This window comes from Abramis brama (genome assembly GCF_963993115.1).
Source record: "Abramis brama genome assembly, chromosome: 11".
In the NCBI taxonomy this organism is placed as follows: domain Eukaryota; kingdom Metazoa; phylum Chordata; class Actinopteri; order Cypriniformes; family Leuciscidae; genus Abramis; species Abramis brama.
The window spans coordinates 333,519-360,523 of record NC_139973.1 but is presented as its reverse complement, the minus strand read 5'-3'; the positions used below and the strand labels follow the sequence as shown (position 1 = coordinate 360,523).

The window sequence follows — 27,005 nt, the reverse complement described above, 5'->3', positions numbered from 1 at the left end:
AGATGGAGGACCTGCGCCTAGACACGACCACAACGCATGATGTAGTCAGCCAGATCCAGGCCGTATCCAGATCAGATGGAGGACCTGCGCCTAGACACGACCACAACGCATGATGTAGTCAGCCGGATCCGGGCCGTATCCAGATCAGATGGAGGACCTGCGCCTAGACACGACCACAACGCATGATGTAGTCAGCCGGATCCGGGCCGTATCGGGATCAGATGGTGGACCTGCGCCTAGACACGACCACAACGCATGATGTAGTCAGCCGGATCCGGGCCGTATCCAGATCAGATGGTGGACCTGCGCCTAGACACGACCACAACGCATCCCTGAAGTGTCTGCAGAGATATTGTCAACTACACTCTCCCCTGTGAAGGCCTTATCAACACGACAGCCATCGGCACTGATCCTCAACAAACTCGTCTCCATACCTTCATGACTCCGATCTTCAACCAGAGGAACTGGATAAATATCCTGAATATTCCGATCCAATCTGACTTCTGACCTGTAATGTTGCCTGAATCATAATCATACACTGTTCGTTCGTTGGCCAGAGGAGAACTGAACGACTGAGTCTGGTTTCTCCAAAGGGTTTTTTCTCCATTCTGTCACTTTTGATTCCTTGCCACTGGCCTAATATTCAACAGTATTATTGATCTTCCTGCATTGAAACCATTATATGAAAACTGAACTGAGCTGGACAATGACATCACTGTTTTAACCAAAGCGGCTATATGTATACATGAACTAAATTAATATTTTTTTTTTAAACAGAAATGAACCATCACTGAACTTACTTAAGCTTCACATTACTGGATTTATTTCAAATGTTAAAAAAAAGTGTTCTTTATTCAGAGTCCTCACAGTAACAGTGCCTACTGTAATATAGCCATAAAACAACTTGTAACAGCCACTTGTAAGTATTTGAGGTATGATTGACAGGATGAGATGTTCCTCTCAAACATGTTTTGAATTTACGTAATTCATCACTGCTCAAGCTGAAGCTTTATCAGATCTGAATTAATTAGCCATTTGCATTTTTCCAGTCTTTGCATTGACTACAATCTTGCTCATGTAATTATTTTATTACTCAAGTACTTTTTCTTGTTCTAGTACTTTTACTGTTTTTGGCAACTGCGCCTCTGGTTGTTGATTTGTGCTGTATAAGTCATCTCAAACTTTCTAGGGAAATCACAACAAAACGGTTAATGAGAGGATGACAGGAAATTACTATAATTCAATGAAGCTCACTTGTTGCCTCAAGAACACCTTGAAGTAACTTGTTCCAAAGCTGGAAAAATGGAACAATGTTCTAGAACTGGACGAGACAGTTGTTTTTGGTAAATGTTTTGGGAAAAGAAAAAGATTACATACCAACACCAGAACATCGTCCCTCTACAAAGCATGAGGGAGGCGGCTGCTCTGCTGGTCATTACACGAGAACCAATGAGTTCTGCGTGGCATTAGGAAAATCTAACATAGAATGTTAGGACATCTGTCTATGAGAGAAAACCTGTTCCAAATACCCAAATACTTAACCCTAACAATTCCAAAAATAGAAGTAAATCCATATTGTATTCAAATTACCTCCCAACCGACTGCACAGGTCTGAACTGCTGAGAGCCTCAATAAAGCAGGTTCAATCCATTCAAAAGCATTATTGTGGGTTTTGTTTAAAGTGTCCCTATTATGGTTTTTCGAATACTCCCTTTCATGCAGTGTGTGATAAAGCTGTTTGTGAATGTAGAAGTTCTACAAAGTTATAAAGTTGAAACTGCATGATAAATAAAGTCATTGTCTCCCAAATTTAATAATTTGTTCCAAAACAGCTGATTTTGTCCTCTGTTTCCAAACCATTTTTATTTTGAGAATGAAACCAAAATCACAGTTTATCTTATGAACATTGTAAATCTAAACTTCAATTGAAAGTCAATCACATCAGCTGCGACAGATTCGAAGGCTAGGGTCCATTTGCACACTTCTATTTCCGCAGCGGTGCCACAGTTTGCGGAACAGTTTCTTGACCGGATCTGTGTACTCCCTGTTGGCAAGTCCCAGAAGAAGGGGCACGACAGCAATGCCCCCGACCCCAACACAGGACAGCACAATGTGGCCCGTGCGATCGCTCTTTCCTCCCCGACGAAGCAAAAACTCCATGCCTATATGAGTGTAAACAATGTAGGGCACCCAGCAGGCCAAGAAGGCGAGGGAAACGGCTGCCACACAACAAGCGTATCGCATATCCAGTCTCCGTCTGTATCCCTTATTTGCCACGGCCCGTTGCAGACGCTGGATGTCCCTCAGCTGTTCTCGGGTGATCCACAGCACACGGCACGTCATCGCAGCAATGGAGAGGATAGCGGGTGCCAGTAGGCCATACACCTCCAAATAGATGAAAGCATTAGGAAAGACACTACGGTATGTACAGCAACGCTCTCCAGACAATGCCACACAGTTAGAATGTGCCGTGCTATTGGTTTCTGGACAACAACCGTTCCGGTCATGAATAGCCTTGTTGTTCCAGCCGAAGGCAGGCAACAGAGCGAACAGTAGCGGCAGCATCCACGCGGCTAGCAGAGCGAGGGCGAATCGCCGATGCAGCCAGAGTTGTCCACGCCGGAGGGGACTCACAATACTCCGATAACGCTCGTAGTGCACCAGTACTAGGTTAGAGAGGAAGGCCAGGAACAGAAAGTTAGGGAAAATGTGCACCAGCAGACAGGAGGAGAAGCTGAGCGGGCGGTTCAGGCCCATCCAGGGAATGAAGGGAAGAGCAACACCTGTACACAGGTCGGCCACCAGCAGGCTAACGAAGAAGTAGTTCTGCGAGTTGTGAAGCTGACGGCTGCAGGTGATGGCCAGGATTATGAGCAGGTTGATCAGGATTATAGCGCAGGACACGGGCAGCGTGAGGGCATAGATCAGCTGGGCCTCCACATCGCTATCAGAGGTGTTTCGCATCAGCGTAGCCATTACCACAACTTTTCATGCCAAACATCCATAGTAAGACGAGTTAAATCTGTGTGAAGAGGAGAGTAATACATCATTGATTTAACATTGATTAACAAATCAATACATATTGTTGAACAATGAGACATTATTCCATATTATTACTCATATAATACATATTATTAAATTCTGTCAACATTAGAAAAAATTATCAGTTTTTTTCTCCTTCCTCTGAAAGGTTTCAGTGCTGATTTTACTAATTTTTCTCACTGAGAAATTATATGACAGCTGTTGTTGTTGCCACATTAGCCTTGTTTCCACTGTCGGGCACAAAAGCGAGCAGCTAGTGCGTGCCATCGCCAGTCGCGTTTCCACTGTCACTTCGGGGGCCTCGCTGGGGCTTCATCAGGCCAAGGAATACCTTGGTCCAAAGCGAGCCAACAGGGGCTTGAGGAGGGGTTATGAACAGAGGACATACCCTAACCCTAGCCTAACCCATGTTTTCATATCAGGCTAACCGCTAACCTCAACATTAAAGACATTTAAACAATTTTCAGTTCAAAACTCACTTTCATAAGAACTAATGTACACAAAGTGGTCAAGCGTATAACTAGACGCGGCAGGCACGAATTTGACGCGCTATTCGCGTCCGGTGTGAACGCACAGTTAGACAAAGCATATACACTCACCTAAAGGATTATTAGGAACACCTGTTCAATTTCTCATTAATGCAATTATCTAATCAACCAATCACATGGCAGTTGCTTCAATGCATTTAGGGGTGTGGTCCTGGTCAAGACAATCTCCTGAACTCCAAACTGAATGTTAGAATGGGAAAGAAAAGTGATTTAAGCAATTTTGAGCGTGGCATGGTTGTTGGTGCCAGACGGGCCGGTCTGAGTATTTCACAATCTGCTCAGTTACTGGGATTTTCACGCACGACCATTACTAGGGTTTACAAAGAATGGTGTGAAAAGGGAAAAACATCCAGTATGCGGCAGTCCTGTGGGCGAAAATGCCTTGTTGATGCTAGAGGTCAGAGGAGAATGGGCCGACTGATTCAAGCTGATAGAAGAGCAACTTTGACTGAAATAACCCCTCGTTATAACCGAGGTATGCAGCAAAGCATATGTGAAGCCACAACACGCACAACCTTGAGGCGGATGGGCTACAACAGCAGAAGACCCCACCGGGTACCACTCATCTCCACTACAAATAGGAAAAAGAGGCTACAATTTGCACGAGCTCACCAAAATTGGACAGTTGAAGACTGGAAAAATGTTGCCTGGTCTGATGAGTCTCGATTTCTGTTGAGACATTCAGATGGTAGAGTCAGAATTTGGCGTAAACAGAATGAGAACATGGATCCATCATGCCTTGTTACCACTGTGCAGGCTGGTGGTGGTGGTGTAATGGTGTGGGGGATGTTTTCTTGGCACACTTTAGGCCCCTTAGTGCCAATTGGGCATCGTTTAAATGCCACGGGCCTACCTGAGCATTGTTTCTGACCATGTCCATCCCTTTATGACCACCATGTACCCATCCTCTGATGGCTACTTCCAGCAGGATAATGCACCATGTCACAAAGCTCGAATCATTTCAAATTGGTTTCTTGAACATGACAATGAGTTCACTGTACTAAAATGGCCCCCACAGTCACCAGATCTCAACCCAATAGAGCATCTTTGGGATGTGGTGGAACGGGAGCTTCGTGCCCTGGATGTGCATCCCACAAATCTCCATCAACTGCAAGATGCTATCCTATCAATATGGGCCAACATTTCTAAAGAATGCTTTCAGCACCTTGTTGAATCAATGCCACGTAGAATTAAGGCAGTTCTGAAGGCGAAAGGGGGTCAAACACAGTATTAGTATGGTGTTCCTAATAATCCTTTAGGTGAGTGTATAATCATAATTGTGTATTTACTTGGTTTCATGTTGAATCTGTCTCTTCCCTGTGTCTTTGTTGATACCAGACGTCTGCCTCTGCGCATGTCATAAATTACATATACTCCGGTTAACTCATAACTCCTGATTTCTGTCCGTGAGCTCCCTCTGTTGATCTGGCTAAAGGGATAATAGTAAAGTGATAGGTTAGGGTTAGTAAAGTGATACCTTCTCAGATCACATAATTTAGTGAAAAATGAATGTAGCGTAAAATATATTTGAATAGTATTTTTCTAAATGTGTAAGCCTTTGGGGTTGTTTTGTGCATTGCTGTGATCACAAATAAATGGAAGCAGGCCTGAATTAATACATATGCGTGTTCTCTTTTTGTGTGAAATGATGATCATTACAGTTAGATTGAGCATGTTTGATGTGCACTCCTGATGTAGGTAGTTTTCAGTGCGCTAGCTTCCCTGTGCTGGTGAAACGGTGGGATTGTGTGACGTTGTTCTGTGGAGGAGTGTTTTAGGGTATCGACACAGCTTGATTTAGGCCTCGCGGCTTGAGGTCCAAGGCTATCGGCCCTGCCGGCACGCTGTTAGCCCTGGCTCGCAGTGGCCCTCAAATACCTTTCATAAACAAAGGAGCACTTCATTCACGGTCTCACGGGACACGAACACAGCTTGTGACAGCTCTTTTTACACTGCCTAATACCTCCAGTATAGTAAGCAGCATAGCAGATCTTATGATCGTGATAATTCCTCTTTAGCTTATTTACACACGTTCAAAAAAGTTTGAGCTGCTAATACAAAAGGGCCACAAGTTCAATACTAGATAAATATGATCTACCAAGTTAATAGCTATTCTCTGACGTCATCATATTCTTAAGCAAAGAGTGAATTCAGTTCCTTTTGGAATGTACTTGCAATTATTTTGCATTTTCAAAAGTACAACTTAAAAATACACATTCAGCTCTGATATATAACACACCTTTTAGTCTATAAAATGTCTTTTAAATGTTTGAATGCCTACATAAACATTACAAATAAAAATCAGTCGTGAACGAAGAACTCCAGACCATGAATTCAACATTTCTTTATGAATGCCGAGTTTCCTGAAAAGTTATTTATAGACCAAACGAAAAGTCATACAGAAAATGTACCTTTTGTCACTTGGCTTGAAGTGAAGAGCAGAATTCGTAGGTCCTCATCACCATATTGTCAGGTCTTTAACACAATGTAAGAAAAGTTTGCAGGCGGGGTTAGTAAACTGCACTGTCCATTACAGGTCTGCTTCTACATCAGAGCTCTGCACAGTGAGATCCTCAACAGCTGGAGAGAAACAACGTTGCTTGTCAAGCAGGGAAAGTGAACAGGGGCAAGTCCAGCGGGAACGTGACACCCCTACAAACCTACAATAACATCCGTTTCATCAGCATGCTGGTGTATGACAGATAAAGACAGAAGAAGATACAGACAGTGTGAGATGAACACAGTGGAGTGTCTAACATAGTTTGGCTGACTACTCATGCTCACAACTGATGACATCAAATACCAAATATCATTTTGTGCTGCTGTTTTAAAGCATACATGTTCAACATGCACATGATACTTTGAGACACAGTAAGTAATCTAACAGCCGTTCTGACAAAATGTGTTTCATGAACGTTAGCTGTGCACGTGCAGTTATAAGAGCTGATACAATGTAAGGAACAACCAACATTATGAGAGACATCTAGTGTCCTGTAGCATATGCACACTTACTTCACAAGTACTTTCATTAAAACCACCAGTTCCATGACTACCTAGTTAGTGCACAAAGAGAAGCATGATATACGAGAGCAGCACTTCCAGGAACTAGGGACTGTCCCATAACACACACACACACACACACGTGATCTCGGACCCTTGAGCGAGTGCGTGCACATGACAGGAGCACGCAGGACTGGCCAAGGTCTGATAAACGCCTTAATGCACACTTAACACACTCTCGCTAACACCGCCTCTGAGCGCTATTTGAGGATGAGCATATCCCATCATGCATTATGTTCAGGAACTCGCGTGTCACAGTGATGAGAATTTCTTTTTTCAGGACGTTCAATTAATGCAATAGTACATATAGGGCGACAATGTGCATTATGTAAAATGTTCGCAACTTATCACTTAATTAGAATCACCACAATTAAATTGTGTGACCTGTTTCAGATATTTAGAAGTTTATTTTAAAGGGCAATTTATTTAAAACAATAATGATAATAAAATAAAAAGTGTAATTAAGTGCAAAAGCTCTGTAAAACAACTTAGCATTTACACAACACAATAAGTGTGTCCCATCAGACAATCAAACGTTCTACACACACTATGGCCTTCAGGCACACTTGAACACGAGCCAAACTTACGAGTGGGTGAGAGCAAAGAGCGCAAGTCTGAGTTTTGGGACATGGAGGGGATTCAGTGGCAAACACGACCTCACAACTGGTTTAACATCACTTGTGTTTATTCACTCATCAAATTTCTTGGCATGTTAAATCACAGCAAGTTACTCGTTACAAGAGGAAAAAAGAGGTTGACCACTTTAATTAAATACAGCAGAATGTATGGCTAACCCAACCTGCAATGAACTTTTACCAAGACCATCCACAGGCAGATCCTAATCTGTGTCACTGCTAATAGTTCACAGTGTGGTGGGAGAAGAATGGGAAAAACGGATCCTTAACAAGCAAACAGACACGAAACAGCAGCTTTAATCTGAGCCAATGAGTAAATGTGCATTTTTACCATGATGATTATGTCAAACGTGAATTTCATACAACACTGCATGGTTAAACAAATGTGGACATCTCTTTCTAATTAATGGGTTAGGTTATTTCAGTCATTCTGCGAGGACTAATATTAATGCTACAACATACGGTGAGATGTCTTTGTGTTGCAGCAGTTTGTGGAGGTTTGTGACCCCGTGCAGAAAGAGATATGCTTTACTGAGTGAGGAACAACATTCAAAATATTCAACAAGACACAAGAGCAAAAGAATTTAGACACAGATGTCAGGTGATGATGGAGTCGATGTTTCAGTTCATCCCGAAGGTGAATAGTTTTTGGCTATATAGTGTACGTCCCAATTATACAGATATAAAGATAGAAACAAACAGTCCGTCAGGAGTACACAGTCATGACATTAAAGACAGAATAGTAGAGCTCTGTTAAAAGTCTATAAAGTTTCTGTTTAAAGGCGATGGTGTGTCAGCGAGGAAGATCTGCAGTTCCAGCGCTCGGAGGATGGAGGTCCGTCATTCTACCAGTTCGGGTAGGGTTAGGTTGGGTTAGGGGTCAGGTCAGGGGTCAGGGGTCCAGGGTCAGGTTCCCTCGCTCTACAGGTCCGGGTTAGGGGTCAGGGGTCCAGGTTGGGTTGGGTTAGGGTTCAGGGTTCCCTCGCTATACCGGTTAGGGTTAGGTTGGGTTAGGGGTCAGGTCAGAGGTCAGGGGTCAGGGGTCCGGGTTCAGGTTCCCTCGCTCTACAGGTCCGGGTTAGGGGTCCAGGTTGGGTTGGGTTAGGGTTCCCTGGCTATACCGGTTAGGGTTAGGTTGGGTTAGGGGTCAGGGGTCCGGGTTCAGGTTCCCTCGCTCTACAGGTCCGGGTTACGGGTCAGGGGTCCAGGTTGGGTTGGGTTAGGGTTCAGGGTTCCCTCGCTATACCGGTTAGGGTTAGGTTGGGTTAGGGGTCAGGTCAGGGGTCAGGGGTCCGGGTTCAGGTTCCCTCGCTCTACAGGTCCGGGTTAGGGGTCAGGGGTCCAGGTTGGGTTGGGTTAGGGTTCAGGGTTCCCTCGCTATACTGGTTAGGGTTAGGTTGGGTTAGGGGTCAGGTCAGGGGTCAGGGGTCCGGGTTCAGGTTCCCTCGCTCTACAGGTCCGGGTTAGGGGTCAGGGGTCCAGGTTGGGTTGGGTTAGGGTTCAGGGTTCCCTCGCTATACCGGTTAGGGTTAGGTTGGGTTAGGGGACAGGTCAGAAGTCAGGGTTCAGGTTCCCTCGCTCTACCGGTCCAGGCAGGGTTAGGGGACAGGTCAGAAGTCAGGGGTCAGGGTTCAGGTTCCCTCGCTCTACCGGTCCAGGTAGAGTTAGGGGACAGGTCAGGGGTCAGGGTTCAGGTTCCCTCGCTCTACCAGTCCAGGTTAGGGGTCAGGTCAGGGTTTGGGATCCCTCGCTCTACCGGTCTGGTCTCTGCAGGACGAAGACTTTGGCTTTATGATCTCCTCCAGCAGTGACTGCGACTGACGCCTCTCTGTGGACACGACAGACCCAACAACACAAACCAACAAAGAGTTACAGCACAAATTAATATTTTACCCATGATGAAGGTAGAACACATCAAGGAAGCAAAGCATGTTCAGTCTTTAATTTGACTTTTATGGACAAACTTGTCAAAATTTGAAAGAATAATATTTAAAATATCTTGGATAAAAGTGTCTGCTAAATGAATGAATGTAAATGTAAATCTTCATCGCAGGTTTTCTGGGTTTGAAATGACATGAGAAAATTATGATTTTAGGGTGAACTAAGCCTTTAACAATCAGAGTAAAGTATCAGATGTAAGTGATTTGATGTAGAGATGGGTGAAGACCGGACAGAGGAACATTACAACGTCTTTATGGACATGAACACACGGCAGCTAAATCCGGTTGTCAGTTCACCTTTTAGTGTTTAACCCAGTTCTGTTCACACACAGTTCAGTTATTAATGGGAATGACAACCGCATTCAACAACCGAATTAACTCCCAAAAAAGAGGGAAGGAAAGAAGTACGAGCCTAGACTCACTCCCGTTGCCAGATCTTGCTAGAAAACAGATACGGTAAACAGAACAAGCCCATAATGAAGCTAAATCTTTATATTGAAAGCAGGCATAAACAAAACTGCACATTGTCAATAGAGGTTTAGTTAAAACTGCAAACACAAGTCTTTGGTTGCGGTCAGTGTTAGCTAACATATTGCTTTGGTCAAAAAGAGCAGATACCAAACGCACAAGACGCCAAAGCGTTGCTATGGTTACCACTGCGAGAAACAATTTCGGGTGCGAGTTGTTTTCCGTACACATGGAATGATAATTTAGGGAATCCAGTGGTGACTCCTAAAAACTTTACACTGGTGAAACAGGAGCATTCAACTATGTGAAATAAACAAAACGATTTCAGAATCTCCACTTGTCAGTCAAACACGGTTTTAGCTTTTAAATCTTATGTACATTATTGCATTACTGATAAACTAATTATAAAACATTTACTTTATATGCAAAGCAGCACATTGTCACATGAGTTCTTTCTCTTATAGGCATCACTGTTCAGTTTAACACACATCTGTTCATTTTAACACACACCTGTTCAGTTTAACACACACCTGTTCAGATTAACACACACGATTAACACACACCTGTTCAGTTTAACACACACCTGTTCAATTTAACACACACCTGTTCAGATTAACACACACCTGTTCAGATTAACACACACCTGTTCAGTTTAACACACATCTGTTCATTTTAACACACACCTGTTCAGTTTAACACACACCTGTTCAGATTAACACACACCTGTTCAGATTAACACACACCTGTTCAGTTTAACACACACCTGTTCATATTAACACACACACCTGTTCAGTTTAACACACACACCTGTTCAGTTTAACACACACACCTGTTCAGTTTAACACACACCTGTTCAGATTAACACACACACACCTGTTCAGTTTAACACACACACCTGTTCAGATTAACACACACACCTGTTCAGTTTAACACACACCTGTTCAATTTAACACACACCTGTTCAGATTAACACACACACCTGTTCAGTTTAACACACACACCTGTTCAGTTTAACACACACACCTGTTCAGTTTAACACACGCCTGTTCAGTTTAACACACACACCTGTTCAGTTTAACACACATCTGTTCAGATTAACACACACCTGTTCATATTAACACACACACCTGTTCAGTTTAACACACACACCTGTTCAGTTTAACACACACACCTGTTCAGTTTAACACACACCTGTTCAGATTAACACACACACACCTGTTCAGTTTAACACACACACCTGTTCAGATTAACACACACACCTGTTCAGTTTAACACACACCTGTTCAATTTAACACACACCTGTTCAGATTAACACACACACCTGTTCAGTTTAACACACACACCTGTTCAGTTTAACACACACACCTGTTCAGTTTAACACACGCCTGTTCAGTTTAACACACACACCTGTTCAGTTTAACACAAACCTGTTCAATTTAACACACACCTGTTCAGATTAACACACACACCTGTTCAGTTTAACACACACACCTGTTCAGATTAACACACACACCTGTTCAGTTTAACACACACACCTGTTCAGTTTAACACACACCTGTTCAGATTAACACACACACCTGTTCAGTTTAACACACACACCTGTTCAGATTAACACACACCTGTTCAGATTAACACACACACGTCACAGATAAACACACACACGTCACAGATAAACACACACACCTGTTCAGTTTAACACACACACACCTGTTCAGTTTAACACACACAGTTTAACACACACACCTGTTCAGTTTAACACACACACCTGTTCAGATTAACACAAAAACCTGTTCAGTTTAACACAAACCTGTTCAATTTAGCACACACCTGTTCAGATTAACACACACACCTGTTCAGATTAACACACACACCTGTTCAGTTTAACACACACACCTGTTCAGTTTAACACACACACCTGTTCAGTTTAACACACACACCTGTTCAGTTTAACACACACACACCTGTTCAGTTTAACACACACAGTTTAACACACACACCTGTTCAGATTAACACACACCTGTTCAGTTTAACACACACACACCTGTTCAGATTAACACACACCTGTTCAGTTTAACACACACAGTTTAACACACACACCTGTTCAGATTAACACACACACCTGTTCAGATTAACACACACCTGTTCAGTTTAACACACACACACCTGTTCAGATTAACACACACACCTGTTCAGTTTAACACACACACCTGTTCAGTTTAACACACGCCTGTTCAGTTTAACACACACACCTGTTCAGTTTAACACACACACCTGTTCAGTTTAACACACACACCTGTTCAGTTTAACACACATCTGTTCAGATTAACACACACCTGTTCAGATTAACACACACCTGTTCAGTTTAACACAAACCTGTTCAATTTAACACACACCTGTTCAGATTAACACACACACCTGTTCAGTTTAACACACACACCTGTTCAGTTTAACACACACACCTGTTCAGTTTAACACACACCTGTTCAGATTAACACACACACACCTGTTCAGTTTAACACACACACCTGTTCAGATTAACACACACCTGTTCAGATTAACACACACACGTCACAGATAAACACACACACCTGTTCAGTTTAACACACACACACCTGTTCAGTTTAACACACACAGTTTAACACACACACCTGTTCAGTTTAACACACACACCTGTTCAGATTAACACAAAAACCTGTTCAGTTTAACACAAACCTGTTCAATTTAGCACACACCTGTTCAGATTAACACACACACCTGTTCAGATTAACACACACAGTTTAACACTAGTGTTGCTTTCGTCAACGAAAATGATGACGAAATATTGTCGTCAACGAACCGTTATCACCTGACGAAGACGAGACAAGACTAGACGTAAATGCATGGTCATGTGACGATGACTAAAATACATGTGTAATGCAATATCGTTGACGAATAAAAACGAGACTAAATGTGGTTTAAAAAATAAAAACTATGCTAAAATGTCTCTTCATTTTCGTTGACCAAAACGAGACGAGACGAAATGTTATAACGTCACGACGAATGAGAGAGTTGTGCGTGAACCCATAGCGTTGTCGGCTTTAAATTCTGGTTTGCGATCTGGTCACCCGATTATCAGCGAATTTAACAATATATTACTCCATTAGTTATTCTATTAAAATGTCTCATTGATATATTTGACACATTCATAATCATTACATTTGCCGGTTCGATCTTTGTGACAGCTGTATGTTATTGGCAGCGTCTCTGGTTACATGAACACGTCACCGCATCAGCACCAGAACATGGAGATTTTATTTTAGAGAATAATCGCACAACCTATTCGATATCCTATAATTAAATAAACTAATCGAATATCCAAAAATCGTGACTCATCCCTGCATGGAATCTCTTGTTTCTTTTCCCAAATCTTCACTCACGTCTCACCCATTTTCTAAAGGTATTATAAACGTTTCTTGGTTCGCTTTTAATTAGGCCTATTATATTCGTATTCTTTACTGTGGTAAAGTAGAAAAACGCTGTAGGACAGATAACCTACATTTGTACTTGCATGTCAAATTGTTTTTAACACAGTTTGTGCTTGTTATATTAGACATAGGGCGCGTCAAGTTTAGTTGTAAAGCGCGTTTCACATGCGCGGGTGATTTTTAGTTTCACTTTCTCTGGCAGCGCAATCTCAAACACAGCCTAAATATTTCGCCCTTGTGGAGGATAAAATTCGCTCGTCAAACCAATTTACATCAAGTAGAAAACACGAAGATATCATAAAGAGATCGATGGAGATCGATATCTTCGTGTTTTCCTGCTCGTGTCCCACATATCCCTCTCAAAGCGCAGAGTGTATATCACGCGTCTTTGTGTGGAAATATAAAATGAGTTTTTTTTGTTTGTTTTTTTAAATAACCCCCCAACCACCGCCGTTAGTTGGTCCATTACCGCGGTGGTAAAAAAAAAAACCTGCCACCGTCACAGCCCTAAATATAGGCCTACTAAATAGCCTATAATACGATTGTTTGAAATTCTATATTGACTGGGTTAAATAGAATCGCATTACTAAAAAGAGACTAAAATACAATTTTCATTGACTAAAACTAGACTAAAATGTCATTAGTTTTCGTCGACTAAAACTAGACTAAAATGTCATCAGTTTTCGTTGACTAAAACTAGACTAAAATGTCATCAGTTTTCGTCGACTAAAACTTGACTAGACTAAAAAGAGTATGAATGTGACTAAAACTAATAAAAACTAAAATGACAGCCTGACACAAAGACTAGACTAAAACTAAAATTAAAACAGGCTGCCAAAAACAACACTATTTAACACACACACCTGTTCAGTTTAACACACACACCTGTTCAGTTTAACACACACACACACCTGTTCAGTTTAACACACACAGTTTAACACACACACCTGTTCAGATTAACACACACCTGTTCAGTTTAACACACACACACCTGTTCAGATTAACACACACCTGTTCAGTTTAACACACACACACCTGTTCAGTTTAACACACACGTGACACACCTGTTCAGTTTAACACACACACACCTGTTCAGTTTAACACACACCTGTTCAGTTTAACACACACACCTGTTCAGTTTAACACACACACCTGTTCAGTTTAACACACACAGTTTAACACACACACCTGTTCAGTTTAACACACACCTGTTCAGATTAACACACACACACACCTGTTCAGTTTAACACACACACACACACACACACACACACACACACGTTCAGTTTAACACACACCTGTTCAGTTTAACACACACACACCTGTTCAGTTTAACACACACACACACACACACACACACACACCTGTTTAGTTTAACACACACACCTGTTCAGTTTAACACACACACCTGTTCAGATTAACACACACACCTGTTCAGTTTAACACACACCTGTTCAGTTTAACACACACCTGTTCAGTTTAACACACACACACACACACACACACGTTCAGTTTAACACACACACACACACCTGTTCAGTTTAACACACATACACACACACCTGTTTAGTTTAACACACACCTGTTCAGTTTAACACACACACACACACACACACACACACCTGTTCAGTTTAACACACACACACACACACACACACCTGTTCAGTTTAACACACACACCTGTTCAGTTTAACACACACACCTGTTCAGTTTAACACACACACACACACACACACACCTGTTCAGTTTAACACACACACCTGTTCAGTTTAACACACACCTGTTCAGATTAACACACACCTGTTCAGATTAACACACACCTGTTCAGTTTAACACACATCTGTTCATTTTAACACACACCTGTTCAGTTTAACACACACCTGTTCAGATTAACACACACCTGTTCAGATTAACACACACCTGTTCAGATTAACACACACCTGTTCAGTTTAACACACACCTGTTCAATTTAACACACACCTGTTCAGATTAACACACACACCTGTTCAGTTTAACACACACACCTGTTCAGTTTAACACACACCTGTTCAAATTAACACACACACCTGTTCAGTTTAACACACACACCTGTTCAGATTAACACACACACCTGTTCAGTTTAACACACACACCTGTTCAGTTTAACACACACACCTGTTCAGTTTAACACACACACCTGTTCAGATTAACACACACCTGTTCAGATTAACACACACCTGTTCAGTTTAACACAAACCTGTTCATATTAACACACACACCTGTTCAGTTTAACACACACACCTGTTCAGTTTAACACACACACCTGTTCAGTTTAACACACACCTGTTCAGATTAACACACACACACCTGTTCAGTTTAACACACACACCTGTTCAGATTAACACACACACCTGTTCAGTTTAACACACACACCTGTTCAGTTTAACACACGCCTGTTCAGTTTAACACACACACCTGTTCAGTTTAACACACATCTGTTCAGATTAACACACACCTGTTCAGATTAACACACACCTGTTCAGTTTAACACAAACCTGTTCAATTTAACACACACCTGTTCAGATTAACACACACACCTGTTCAGTTTAACACACACACCTGTTCAGATTAACACACACACCTGTTCAGTTTAACACACACACCTGTTCAGTTTAACACACACCTGTTCCGATTAACACACACACCTGTTCAGTTTAACACACACACCTGTTCAGATTAACACACACCTGTTCAGATTAACACACACACGTCACAGATAAACACACACACCTGTTCAGTTTAACACACACACCTGTTCAGTTTAACACACACACACCTGTTCAGTTTAACACACAGTTTAACACACACACCTGTTCAGTTTAACACACACACCTGTTCAGATTAACACAAAAACCTGTTCAGTTTAACACAAACCTGTTCAATTTAGCACACACCTGTTCAGATTAACACAAACACCTGTTCAGATTAACACACACACCTGTTCAGTTTAACACACACACCTGTTCAGTTTAACACACACACCTGTTCAGTTTAACACACACACCTGTTCAGTTTAACACACACACACCTGTTCAGTTTAACACACACAGTTTAACACACACACCTGTTCAGATTAACACACACCTGTTCAGTTTAACACACACACACCTGTTCAGATTAACACACACCTGTTCAGTTTAACACACACAGTTTAACACACACACCTGTTCAGATTAACACACACACCTGTTCAGATTAACACACACCTGTTCAGTTTAACACACACACACCTGTTCAGATTAACACACACACCTGTTCAGTTTAACACACACACCTGTTCAGTTTAACACACGCCTGTTCAGTTTAACACACACACCTGTTCAGTTTAACACACACACCTGTTCAGTTTAACACACACACCTGTTCAGTTTAACACACACACCTGTTCAGTTTAACACACATCTGTTCAGATTAACACACACCTGTTCAGATTAACACACACCTGTTCAGTTTAACACAAACCTGTTCAATTTAACACACACCTGTTCAGATTAACACACACACCTGTTCAGTTTAACACACACACCTGTTCAATTTAACACACACACCTGTTCAGTTTAACACACACCTGTTCAGATTAACACACACACCTGTTCAGTTTAACACACACACCTGTTCAGATTAACACACACCTGTTCAGATTAACACACACACGTCACAGATAAACACACACACCTGTTCAGTTTAACACACACACACCTGTTCAGTTTAACACACACAGTTTAACACACACACCTGTTCAGTTTAACACACACACCTAATCAGATTAACACAAAAACCTGTTCAGTTTAACACAAACCTGTTCAATTTAGCACACACCTGTTCAGATTAACACACACACCTGTTCAGATTAACACACACAGTTTAACACACACACCTGTTCAGTTTAACACACACACCTGCTCAGTTTAACACACACACACACCTGTTCAGTTTAACACACACAGTTTAACACACACACCTGTTCAGATTAACACACACCTGTTCAGTTTAACACACACACACCTGTTCAGTTTAACACACACGTGACACACCTGTTCAGTTTAACACACACACACCTGTTCAGTTTAACACACACCTGTTCAGTTTAACACACACACCTGTTCAGTTTAACACACACCTGTTCAGTTTAACACACACACACCTGTTCAGTTTAACACACACAGTTTAACACACACACCTGTTCAGTTTAACACACACCTGTTCAGATTAACACACACACCTGTTCAGATTAACACACACACACACCTGTTCAGTTTAACACACACACACACACACACACACGTTCAGTTTAACACACACCTGTTCAGTTTAACACACACACACACCTGTTCAGTTTAACACACACACACACACACACACACCTGTTTAGTTTAACACACACACCTGTTCAGTTTAACACACACACACCTGTTCAGATTAACACACACACCTGTTCAGTTTAACACACACCTGTTCAGTTTAACACACACCTGTTCAGTTTAACACACACACACACACACACACACACACGTTCAGTGTAACACACACACACACACCTGTTCAGTTTAACACACATACACACACACCTGTTTAGTTTAACACACACCTGTTCAGTTTAACACACACACACACACCTGTTCAGTTTAACACACACACACACACACCTGTTCAGTTTAACACACACACCTGTTCAGTTTAACACACACACCTGTTCAGTTTAACACACACACCTGTTCAGTTTAACACACACACCTGTTCAGCACGAAGTCGAGGATCTCAGCAGTGTGTCCATGATACTCCGACATCAGCATTCCTGATCGAGCGTCCCACAGAGTCACGACACCAGCCAGATTACAGGTGGAGACCACAGCAGACGCCTCTTCCCACTGCAGGTGGACTAGCCCAACCTGACACACACACACACACACACGTCATATAAGGCAAGACGTTTTTGTGCCATATTTAGGCCACATCCACACGAAGCCAGAGCTTTCCCTATCCGATGTTTTTTTCCCCGTAAAAAAAAAAAATTCCGTAAACACGGCGTCGTCTCAAGAAATATCAGCGTACACACGAAACCACTGAAACCGACTCAAAACGATGTAGTGTACATGCCAGACCAGTATGTGGCGCTGTAATTCTGCCACAGACATACACTAAAAACGGAGAAGAAGACTTAAAGCATGCGCATAAACCTTGCGCGCTGTATACAGCAATACTATTAGGCACAGTAGCTTCTTTTTTTCTTTTCTTTTTTTATCAAGAACTTTGTTGAACAATATGAAAAACCATAAATCTAGTTGCTGTGACTTAGCGGTGTCTGACTAGTTGACGCTTGGTGTGATGACATCATCGTTTCACAAAATGTACGCCGCACACACGAAAACGCAAGGGCGGCGTTTTCAGATTTATCCACCTTGGGACCCGGTTTCAGTCTCCGAAAACGCCGGATCTGTGTGGACGAAACGCCAATACGATAAAAAATGTATACGTATACAGCGAAACGCGTCTCCGTGTGGACGGGCCCTTAAATGTATTCTCAGCTTTACCTCGTGTTTACACCGATGTCTGAGGCTCTGTGAATTCATATCATAAATGGCCAGTGTGCCGTCCAGATACGCAACAGCAACTAGAGGCAGCCTGGAACACAGCAAAACACTTCAAGTCAAGTCACATTTATATATTATGAATGAAACCAATCCACAACCTGACCTCTGACCTGTAATGCTGCCTGAATCATAATCACACACTGCTGGCTCGTTGGCCAGAGCAGAGCTGAGACTGAGTTTCTCACGAGGGTTTTCCTCCATTCTGTCACTGATGGAGCTTGTGCTCGTCACTGTCGCCTCTGGATTCATTATTTGGAGAAACTTAATATTCAACAGTATTATTGATCTGACTGCTGTATGATGACATCACTGCTTTCTCTAGAACTGCTTCATAGATGATCATATTTGATGAACTTTACAGTTAAACTGAACTGAATCAACACTGACCTGACCTCAGCTGATCTGTTTGCATCACTAAAGCTGCTTGTACTGTATAAACAACATCTATTGTATTGAGCGCAACAGAAATAAAGGAGGACTACATGGACCCTAATGATAGGATTATTAGAACAGTTGGGATTGAAAATCAGAATAAATTTCTTTCAGATTTTAAGGGGTGGTTATACCTTTTCTAACATTCGATAGGACGTGTAAACACTTGATTGGACTGAAAACTGAAACTGGAAAGTTTTGCGCATGTGCACTGATGTAGAAGTGGAGTAATGACGCATGAAGCACAGAACGAGCTCTCCTTCCACTCGTCATCTGTGAAGAGCAGGACAGTGTCGTCCCAGCAGCCCTTGCTTCAGACTCATCCACAGATGCTTGTTTTGGGCATTTTTACTGCTTTATAAATATAAGCAGCGCTCGTCGTCTCCTAATCACAGTCAGTGTTTGGTGGACTGATGTTACTCCGTTAAAAAGCCGGTCTTGTGCTCGGAGACTGGCTGTGAGAGATCACGGAGGATCATGGGTGAAGTCTGACTGGCGGATCACTGTGTGTTTGCACTACATCAGAACACCACTACACACTTATGCCTGAGTAGAGTTATATGCATTACTTACACATTACAAAATCCCACAGATTCTACCGAGTTGGAATCCTGCTCCTGCATCGAGTCTTTCGCTTCAGTGTTTTCACTGGAGAATGAACACAACACCTAAAGAAGAAAATAAAGGAGTCACACTGCAGAACATGTGAAGCTCTCTGAGGTGAAAAAGCACTTGCTTCCCCCAGGAAATAATTCTTCTTATTTAGAAAATATATCTTGATTTAAGAATTTTAAGATATTGTACTTCAAAAAAAGAAAAGCATTTTTGCAGCGTGTATGAATGCTTTTAAAGGTCCCGTTCTTCGTGATCCCATGTTTCAAACTTTAGTTAGTGTGTAATGTTGTTGTTAGAGTATAAATAATATCTGTAAAATTATAAAGCTCAAAGTTCAATGCCAAGCGAGATATTTTATTTAACAGAAGTCGCCTACATCGAACGGCCCGTTTGGACTACATCCCTCTACTTCCTTCTTTAATGACGTCACTAGAACAGTTTTGTGACTAAGCTCCGCCCACAGGAATGCTCCCTCAACTCTGCCGAAATTCGTTTATGTACTTGCGCACTTCTTATAACTTACTGTGTTTACTCAGCTCTTACGGTGATTTTCTGGAGTAAAACTGACACTTCATCTTGTACAATAAACTTAATTAAACTCATCAGTATATGATCATGGACCTGGTCCGAAACAGCAGACTTGTAGGCTATATTAATAAATAATGGATACATACAAGCAGATGACAAATACGTTATAATAACCGTAATTAAACTACTAAACTATACCTGTTATACAGCACTCTGACTCTGTAGGCATTATTGTCCGACTCGAAATGAACGCCGTTACTGAGAGTTTCTGATATTATCATCATTCCGTGAGATGAGATTGTCCTGAGAGACTGCGCGCGAGCTCGTGAAGCTCCGCCCCCTGGGTCGTCCAGCGGCAGCTCATTTGCATTTAAAGGGCACACACTAAAACAGCGCGTTTTTCTGTGCCCCAAAAAATGACAATTTAAACATGCTGTAAAAAATGATCTGTTGGGTATTTTGAGCTGAAACTTCACATACACACTCTGGGGACATCAGAGACTTATTTTACATCTTGTGAAAAGGGGCATAATACGGGACCTTTAAGGAGGAGGAGACCAGAAGAAACTCTGGGTTTACCGAAGAAAACCAGGTTAGGTCCACAGAGTAAGTTACCATGGTAAATCTCAGAATCAATCCAGAATCATTCCTCGATTCACGATGCATAGATTTATTGTCCCAGCCCTAATGTATGATTCAACATTGTCTTGATTTGTGCATTAATTGTGATGTAATTATAAAGTATAAATAAAATCATCAATTTAAACATTATGCAGCAAGATTCCCAGATATTAGTTGACCTAAACTTGACTAAACGAAAACAGGACAAGGTTGACTAAATGTGATAAAAACTAAAGAGAACATCTGACACGACTAAGACTAAATTAAAAATAGCTGACAAAATGAACACTCGTGCTTTGAGACTTCCTGCTTCTTCACTAAAAGCACAAATAAAGACATAAGAATATCACTATAGGGTTCCTCTGGTCACCTTTCCTGTGGACGTGTTGATGAGTTTGGCCTGACCGTCGACGGAGCCCGTCAGAACCAGCGTTCCCTCTTTATTGCAGGCCAGAGCCGTCAGCGGCCCCTGGTGCCCGTCGGGCCCTGAGGACACACACACACACACACACACACACACACACACACGGGTTCAGGGCTAACAACACACTTACATCCGCCCTAGAGTCATCTCACATTCTGTGCTTTATAGGGAAAGTAGAAGTGTTGGAACAGCACAACTTCACAGCGTTAAGAGTGAATAACTCATGAATCTCATACAGAAAGTTCTAGGACTGGGACAATAAACCGATGCATCACGATTCTCTCTCCGATCCACCCTGACCTTTATTTTCTAACAGCAGATGGCGCTGTAGGCTAGCTTAACCACACGCTCTAATGCTCATGAAGAAGGTGTGTGTGTGTTTGGGTGTGTGTGATACCAGTCCACTGAAGGGTTAAGCGTTCTCGCACCTCAGAGTGCTCTAATGATGCGATATTAATGATAACAGTCCACTGCAAACACACACGTAATACATTTCAACCTTTTCAAACTTTATAAAATAGTATTTTATAGCGGATTGAAGTAGTGTGTGTGAGGAACTGGAAGCCAGCAGTTTGGCTGTAACACACACTTCATCTGCTGTTAGAAACTACACTCAGAATCGATGCGAGAGACAATCAGGATGGGTTGGGAAAATCTGGGAATCGGTCCGGAATCGTCTGAAGAATCACATCGATGTATTGCCCAGTCCTGGAGAGCACACACACTCATCATCATCAGCCCTCATCACACACACACACACACACTCATCATCATCAGCCCTCATCACACACACACACACACACTCATCATCATCAGCCCTCATCACACACACACACACACACACACACACACACACACACACACTCATCATCATCAGCCCTCATCACACACTCATCATCATCAGCCCTCATCACACACACACACACACACACACACACACACACACACACACACACACACACACACACACTCATCATCAGCCCTCATCACACACACACACACTCATCATCAGCCCTCATCACACACACACACACTCATCATCAGCCCTCATCACACACACACACTCATCATCAGCCCTCATCACACACACACACACTCATCATCAGCCGTCATCACACACACACACACACTCATCATCAGCCCTCATCACACACACACTCATCATCATCAGCCCTCATCACACACACACACACACACACACACACACACACACACACACACACACACACACTCATCATCAGCCCTCATCACACACACACTCATCATCATCAGCCCTCATCACACACACACACACACACTCATCATCAGCCCTCATCACACACACACACACACACACACTCATCATGCAGCGACACCAACCACACTCTGACCAGTTCATCACAATCTTAAACTTTATTTGCCGTCCGGAGCGACATCAGGAGAAGGGATTACCTTTGATGACACAGACGGCATTGCCTTGTTTTAAGTCCCACAGACGTAAACTTCCATCCTCGTATCCCACAATCACTCTCTTCCCTGTAAACACACAGACGCTCAGTTCACCTGCATCATCATCATCATCATCATCATCTTCATCGTCTGCTCTCACCGTCAGGGAGGATCTTCCCGCTGGTTGATTGACAGCTCGGGCCCGGGAAGGTCTTGCACTCTCCGCTCGGGATCTTCCACATCCACACGTTCCCATCGGCTGAGCCGGCGAGCAGCACGGGAGCGCAGGAGTGCCACTCCAGCCACTGATGATGAGGAGAAACACACACACATCACACACACTCCCACACATGCGCACCGCACACATGACCTGCTGTACACACACCTCCAGGTCTCCCACTTCAAAACTCCAGATCTCCTGCTTGTTCTCCACGTTCCAGACTTTGATGAGGCCGCTCATGTCTCCGGACGCAACCAGCCGAGAGTCCCAGCTGAACGACACACACGTCACCGAGTCCTTGTGCCCTGCAGGAACACACAATCAGGTGTGTGTGTGTGTGTGGAAGTGTCCTGAGTGTGTGTGTGTGTGTGTGTGTGTGGAAGTGTCCTGAGTTCTGCTGACCAGTGCATTCGAACAGCATCTCTCCGTCACACACACTCCACACGAAGGCCCGGTCGTCTTCTCCACCGGTGACCGCGAGTGTGTTGCTCACCGGGTCCAAACTCACGCAGAACACAGAACCTGCAACACAAACACACACACACACACTCAGCAGGAGCTGATGAAGGCACAGTCTCACACACACACACACTCACTCACTCAGCAGGAGCTTATGAAGGTACGGTCTCACACACACACACACACACAGATGTTCTGAACCGTCACCCGTGTGTTTGGAGAACGTGAGTTCACTGTCGTCCTGCTGAGACTCCATCTCTTCTTCATCTTCATCATCATCATCATCATCATCTTCATTCCCAGCATCAGCAACATCTACATCCTCCAGCTCCTCCGCCAGATCCTCTGAGGGAACACACACACACACACACACACAGCTTAATATCTGCGTTTGACTTCATCCCTTAACCATAAATAACCATCAGTAAAATGTTTGTGGTTTTTTACATATTAATTAAAAAAATAAGTATGTTTGCTAATCGGTTTTTCCTTGTGGGGTCACAGTGTTAAACCTGTGTGTACACACACACCCCTCAACCACACACACACACAGCATGTGAACATTAATAAACACCTGCAGTCTGCTCTGCTACACTCTCTCACACACACACTCACACACACACACGTCTGGTTTACTATCTTTGTGGGGACTCTCCATAGACTTAATGGTTTTTATACTGTACAAACGGTATATTCTATCTCCTTACACTAACCCTACCCATCTCACACACACACACACACACTAACCCGACCCCTAAACCTGCCCATCACAGAAGACTTTCTGCATTTCCAAAAAAACTCATTCTGTGTGATTTATAAGCTTGTTTACCTCAATTTAGGTCCCCACTGTGACACGAGTCCCCATGAGACACACACACACACACACACACACACACACACACACACACACACACACACACACACACACACACACACACACACACACACACACACACACCTGCGGTCTGCTCTGCGTCGCTGAGATCGATAACCTCGATGATTTCTTCATCGTTGTGCAGTTGCAGTAAATCTTCCTCAGGATTCTCCATCATCAATCTATTTGTTCATTACAGTCCTGTGTCCGCTTGAGCTCGGCTGGAATGCGCTTCTCACCCTTATTCGCGATATTATGTTTAACTAAATCACAGTTCTATGACAAGATTTCGTCAAACTCAGTGTTTTCTGAATAATAAACTACTGTTACTCGCTCACGTGCTCGCGCTGACAGCTGAGCTCGCGCTGTCGCTGACGGATGACGTGAGAGCATGACGTAAGACGCGTCAGCCAATCGCGTCAGTGCTTTCTTCTTCAGTTTAACGCTATGGTTTAACGGCGGGCGGCACCAACAGTAAACAGTAAACAGTAATGCCTCTACTGTGCTGGAGTGTGTGGATCAGCTTTACTAAAGTCCCTTAGCTGCTATATCTGTAATCTTCAGCTTTATGCTTTTCCTCCAACCTCTCAGCTGTTACCACTGATCTATAATACGCCATTCCGTGGCACTAGATGGCGCTGGTTATGCAGTTCAAACACAAATCACACATTCACAGATTTGACCTGAGAAGTTGTCTAAGAATGTGGGATAAGTGATTTCACAAATTTTAAAATAAGCTGTAAAATCGATTGTATGTATTTAATGTCATTATGAACACATATCCTTTACTTTATAAAAAAATATATATATATATATATATACACACACACAAATATACACACACGCATATATATATATATATATATACACACACACACAAATATACATACACACACGCATATATATATATACACACACACACACAAATATACATACACACACGCATATATATATATATATATATATATATATATATATATATATATATATGAAGAGTTCAGATGCAAAAGCCTCTAAGTGCCATCTGAAATTTTCTTCTAGAATGATCATTTTCATCAAGCTCGTATATTTAAGTTCAGTAATTCCATTTAAATGGCAATGAAAATTACCTATTAATTGTCATTTAAGTGAAATCACTGAACTTAAATATACGAGCGTGATAAAAATGATCATTCTAGAAGAAAATTTCAGATGGCACTTAGAGGCTTTTGCATCTGAACTCTTCATATATATATATATAGTGATGTCACTGTACTGCTTAGGTATAGGAAACAATGTTTCAGTATTCAGATAAATGAATTAATTAGGTTTCAGTACATGATTCTATAGGTTGTACATAAATTAGGGCCTGAATGAAGAATCTGTTTGACCTTTTGAGACTTTTTAATTGTTTTGATTTCTTTTGAATCGATCCAGCGTTCTAAACCTCCATTTAGAGCATAACCAGAGAAATGTGCATTGACTGTTTATTTTTCTATGACTTTTACAATCCTGGGAATTATATTTTTAGAATTCCCTGTCACGTCCAGGTTTTCCATGACCGTGGGAACTCGGATCTGCTGAAGTACGGCATGATGATGCAGAGAAACAGAGAAAAGAGAGTCAATACACGATAGAAGAGAGCGAAAGCAGCGTGAGGAAGAAGTTTAACTGGAAAATTGTAGGATTATTAGACACAATGATCAGCATTTTGGCAAAACACCTTAACTTAAAATATAAAAATATGATTATAATTTAAAGGTTTTCTAAAAGAAGTATTAATCTGTTGATGGACAGTAATAATATGGAGAAGGAAATATAGATGATATGGGACAGTGTGAGGTAGACTTGTAGTCAAGACCGCCTAAACCGAGACCAAGACACTACGAAGACCAGAGGGTATCGAGACCAAGTCGAGACCAAGACCAAGACCAAGACCAAGTCGAGACCAAGACCAAGACCAAGACCAAGTCGAGACCAAGACAAGACCGAGACCAAGACCAAGACGAGACCAAGACAAGACCAAGACCAGAGGGTATCGAGACCAAGTCGAGACCAAGACCAAGACCAAGCCGAGACCGGAGGGGAAAAAAACAGACTAGTGTTGAAGCTACGCAATAACTTGTATGAATTCAAGAACAGCAGCATAGGGTTCAGCCGCAGCTTACATTCAATACATATTAGATGGTATTACTTCAACTACACAGGCAGAACAATACAGAGACAGACCATGTCATGTGTGTGACTGTGAGCTCACTGTAAGTGTTTTTGCAGATTGGGTGAGATCAACTGTGTGTAGCAATTGCGTGACGGCTGTTACTGCACTATTAGAGGACTGAGACTCCCTTAACTTTTGTGTACTGTTGAGGACTGACATGACTGGTACTGACTGGCTCATCTGACAAAACATCAAACACCTCCAACACCATCTTGCTCCTCCAACAACTGTCTAAAGAATGAGAAATATGTAACCAATTGAAATTATAATTAATGTGTAGATGAAAACGTATAACATCAAATTAAAGATACACAATTATAAACTTGGATTAGGCCTAATGTTTAGTGAACACAACGGAGATATGCAGATGATATTTAAAAGACCATTTATTTAGTCTAACACCAACAACACACACACACA

At 42.3% G+C, this 27,005-nt stretch overlaps 2 protein-coding genes across 5 annotated transcripts; both read right to left on the bottom strand.

Annotated features, from left to right (window-relative positions):
- Nucleotides 1–803: 803 nt before the first annotated feature.
- On the bottom strand, nt 804–6,758 carry LOC311092810 (G-protein coupled bile acid receptor 1). Of its 4 annotated transcripts, none has more exons than XM_084129768.1 (3): nt 6,603–6,758; nt 6,002–6,170; nt 804–3,022 (listed from the first exon to the last, which is right to left on the bottom strand). In XM_084129768.1, exon 3 carries the CDS (start codon nt 2,974–2,976, stop codon nt 1,942–1,944), a length of 1,035 nt encoding a protein of 344 aa, XP_083985894.1. In that variant the 5' UTR covers nt 2,977–3,022; nt 6,002–6,170; nt 6,603–6,758; the 3' UTR covers nt 804–1,941. The 4 variants fall into 4 exon arrangements, with proteins under 4 accessions (XP_083985894.1, XP_083985893.1, XP_083985892.1 ...); XM_084129767.1 differs by having other exon boundaries at nt 1,637–3,022; nt 6,002–6,250; XM_084129766.1 differs by lacking the exon at nt 6,603–6,758 and adding an exon at nt 4,880–5,019 and having other exon boundaries at nt 1,637–3,022; nt 6,002–6,487.
- Nucleotides 6,759–8,718: 1,960 nt separating this feature from the next.
- On the bottom strand, nt 8,719–24,779 carry aamp (angio-associated, migratory cell protein). The gene is made up of 11 exons (XM_084129765.1): nt 24,473–24,779; nt 23,722–23,859; nt 23,458–23,577; nt 23,221–23,360; nt 22,996–23,140; nt 22,839–22,922; nt 21,354–21,469; nt 19,793–19,887; nt 18,728–18,818; nt 17,931–18,085; nt 8,719–9,113 (listed from the first exon to the last, which is right to left on the bottom strand). Exons 1-11 carry the CDS (start codon nt 24,564–24,566, stop codon nt 9,038–9,040), a joined length of 1,254 nt encoding a protein of 417 aa, XP_083985891.1. The 5' UTR covers nt 24,567–24,779; the 3' UTR covers nt 8,719–9,037.
- Between the last annotated feature and the right edge of the window lie 2,226 nt (nt 24,780–27,005).

Coding starts and splice junctions, on each gene's coding strand:
- LOC311092810 (XM_084129768.1), bottom strand. CDS start 2,976: ATGGCTACGCTGATGCGAAACACCTCTGATAGCGATGTGGAGGCCCAG.
- aamp (XM_084129765.1), bottom strand. CDS start 24,566: ATGATGGAGAATCCTGAGGAAGATTTACTGCAACTGCACAACGATGAA. Junction 23,578..23,721: donor CACGTTCTCCAAACACACGG/GTGACGGTTCAG, acceptor TTTGTGTTGCAG/GTTCTGTGTTCTGCGTGAGT. Junction 19,888..21,353: donor TCAACACGTCCACAGGAAAG/GTGACCAGAGGA, acceptor TTTCTTCTTTAG/GTGTTGTGTTCATTCTCCAG.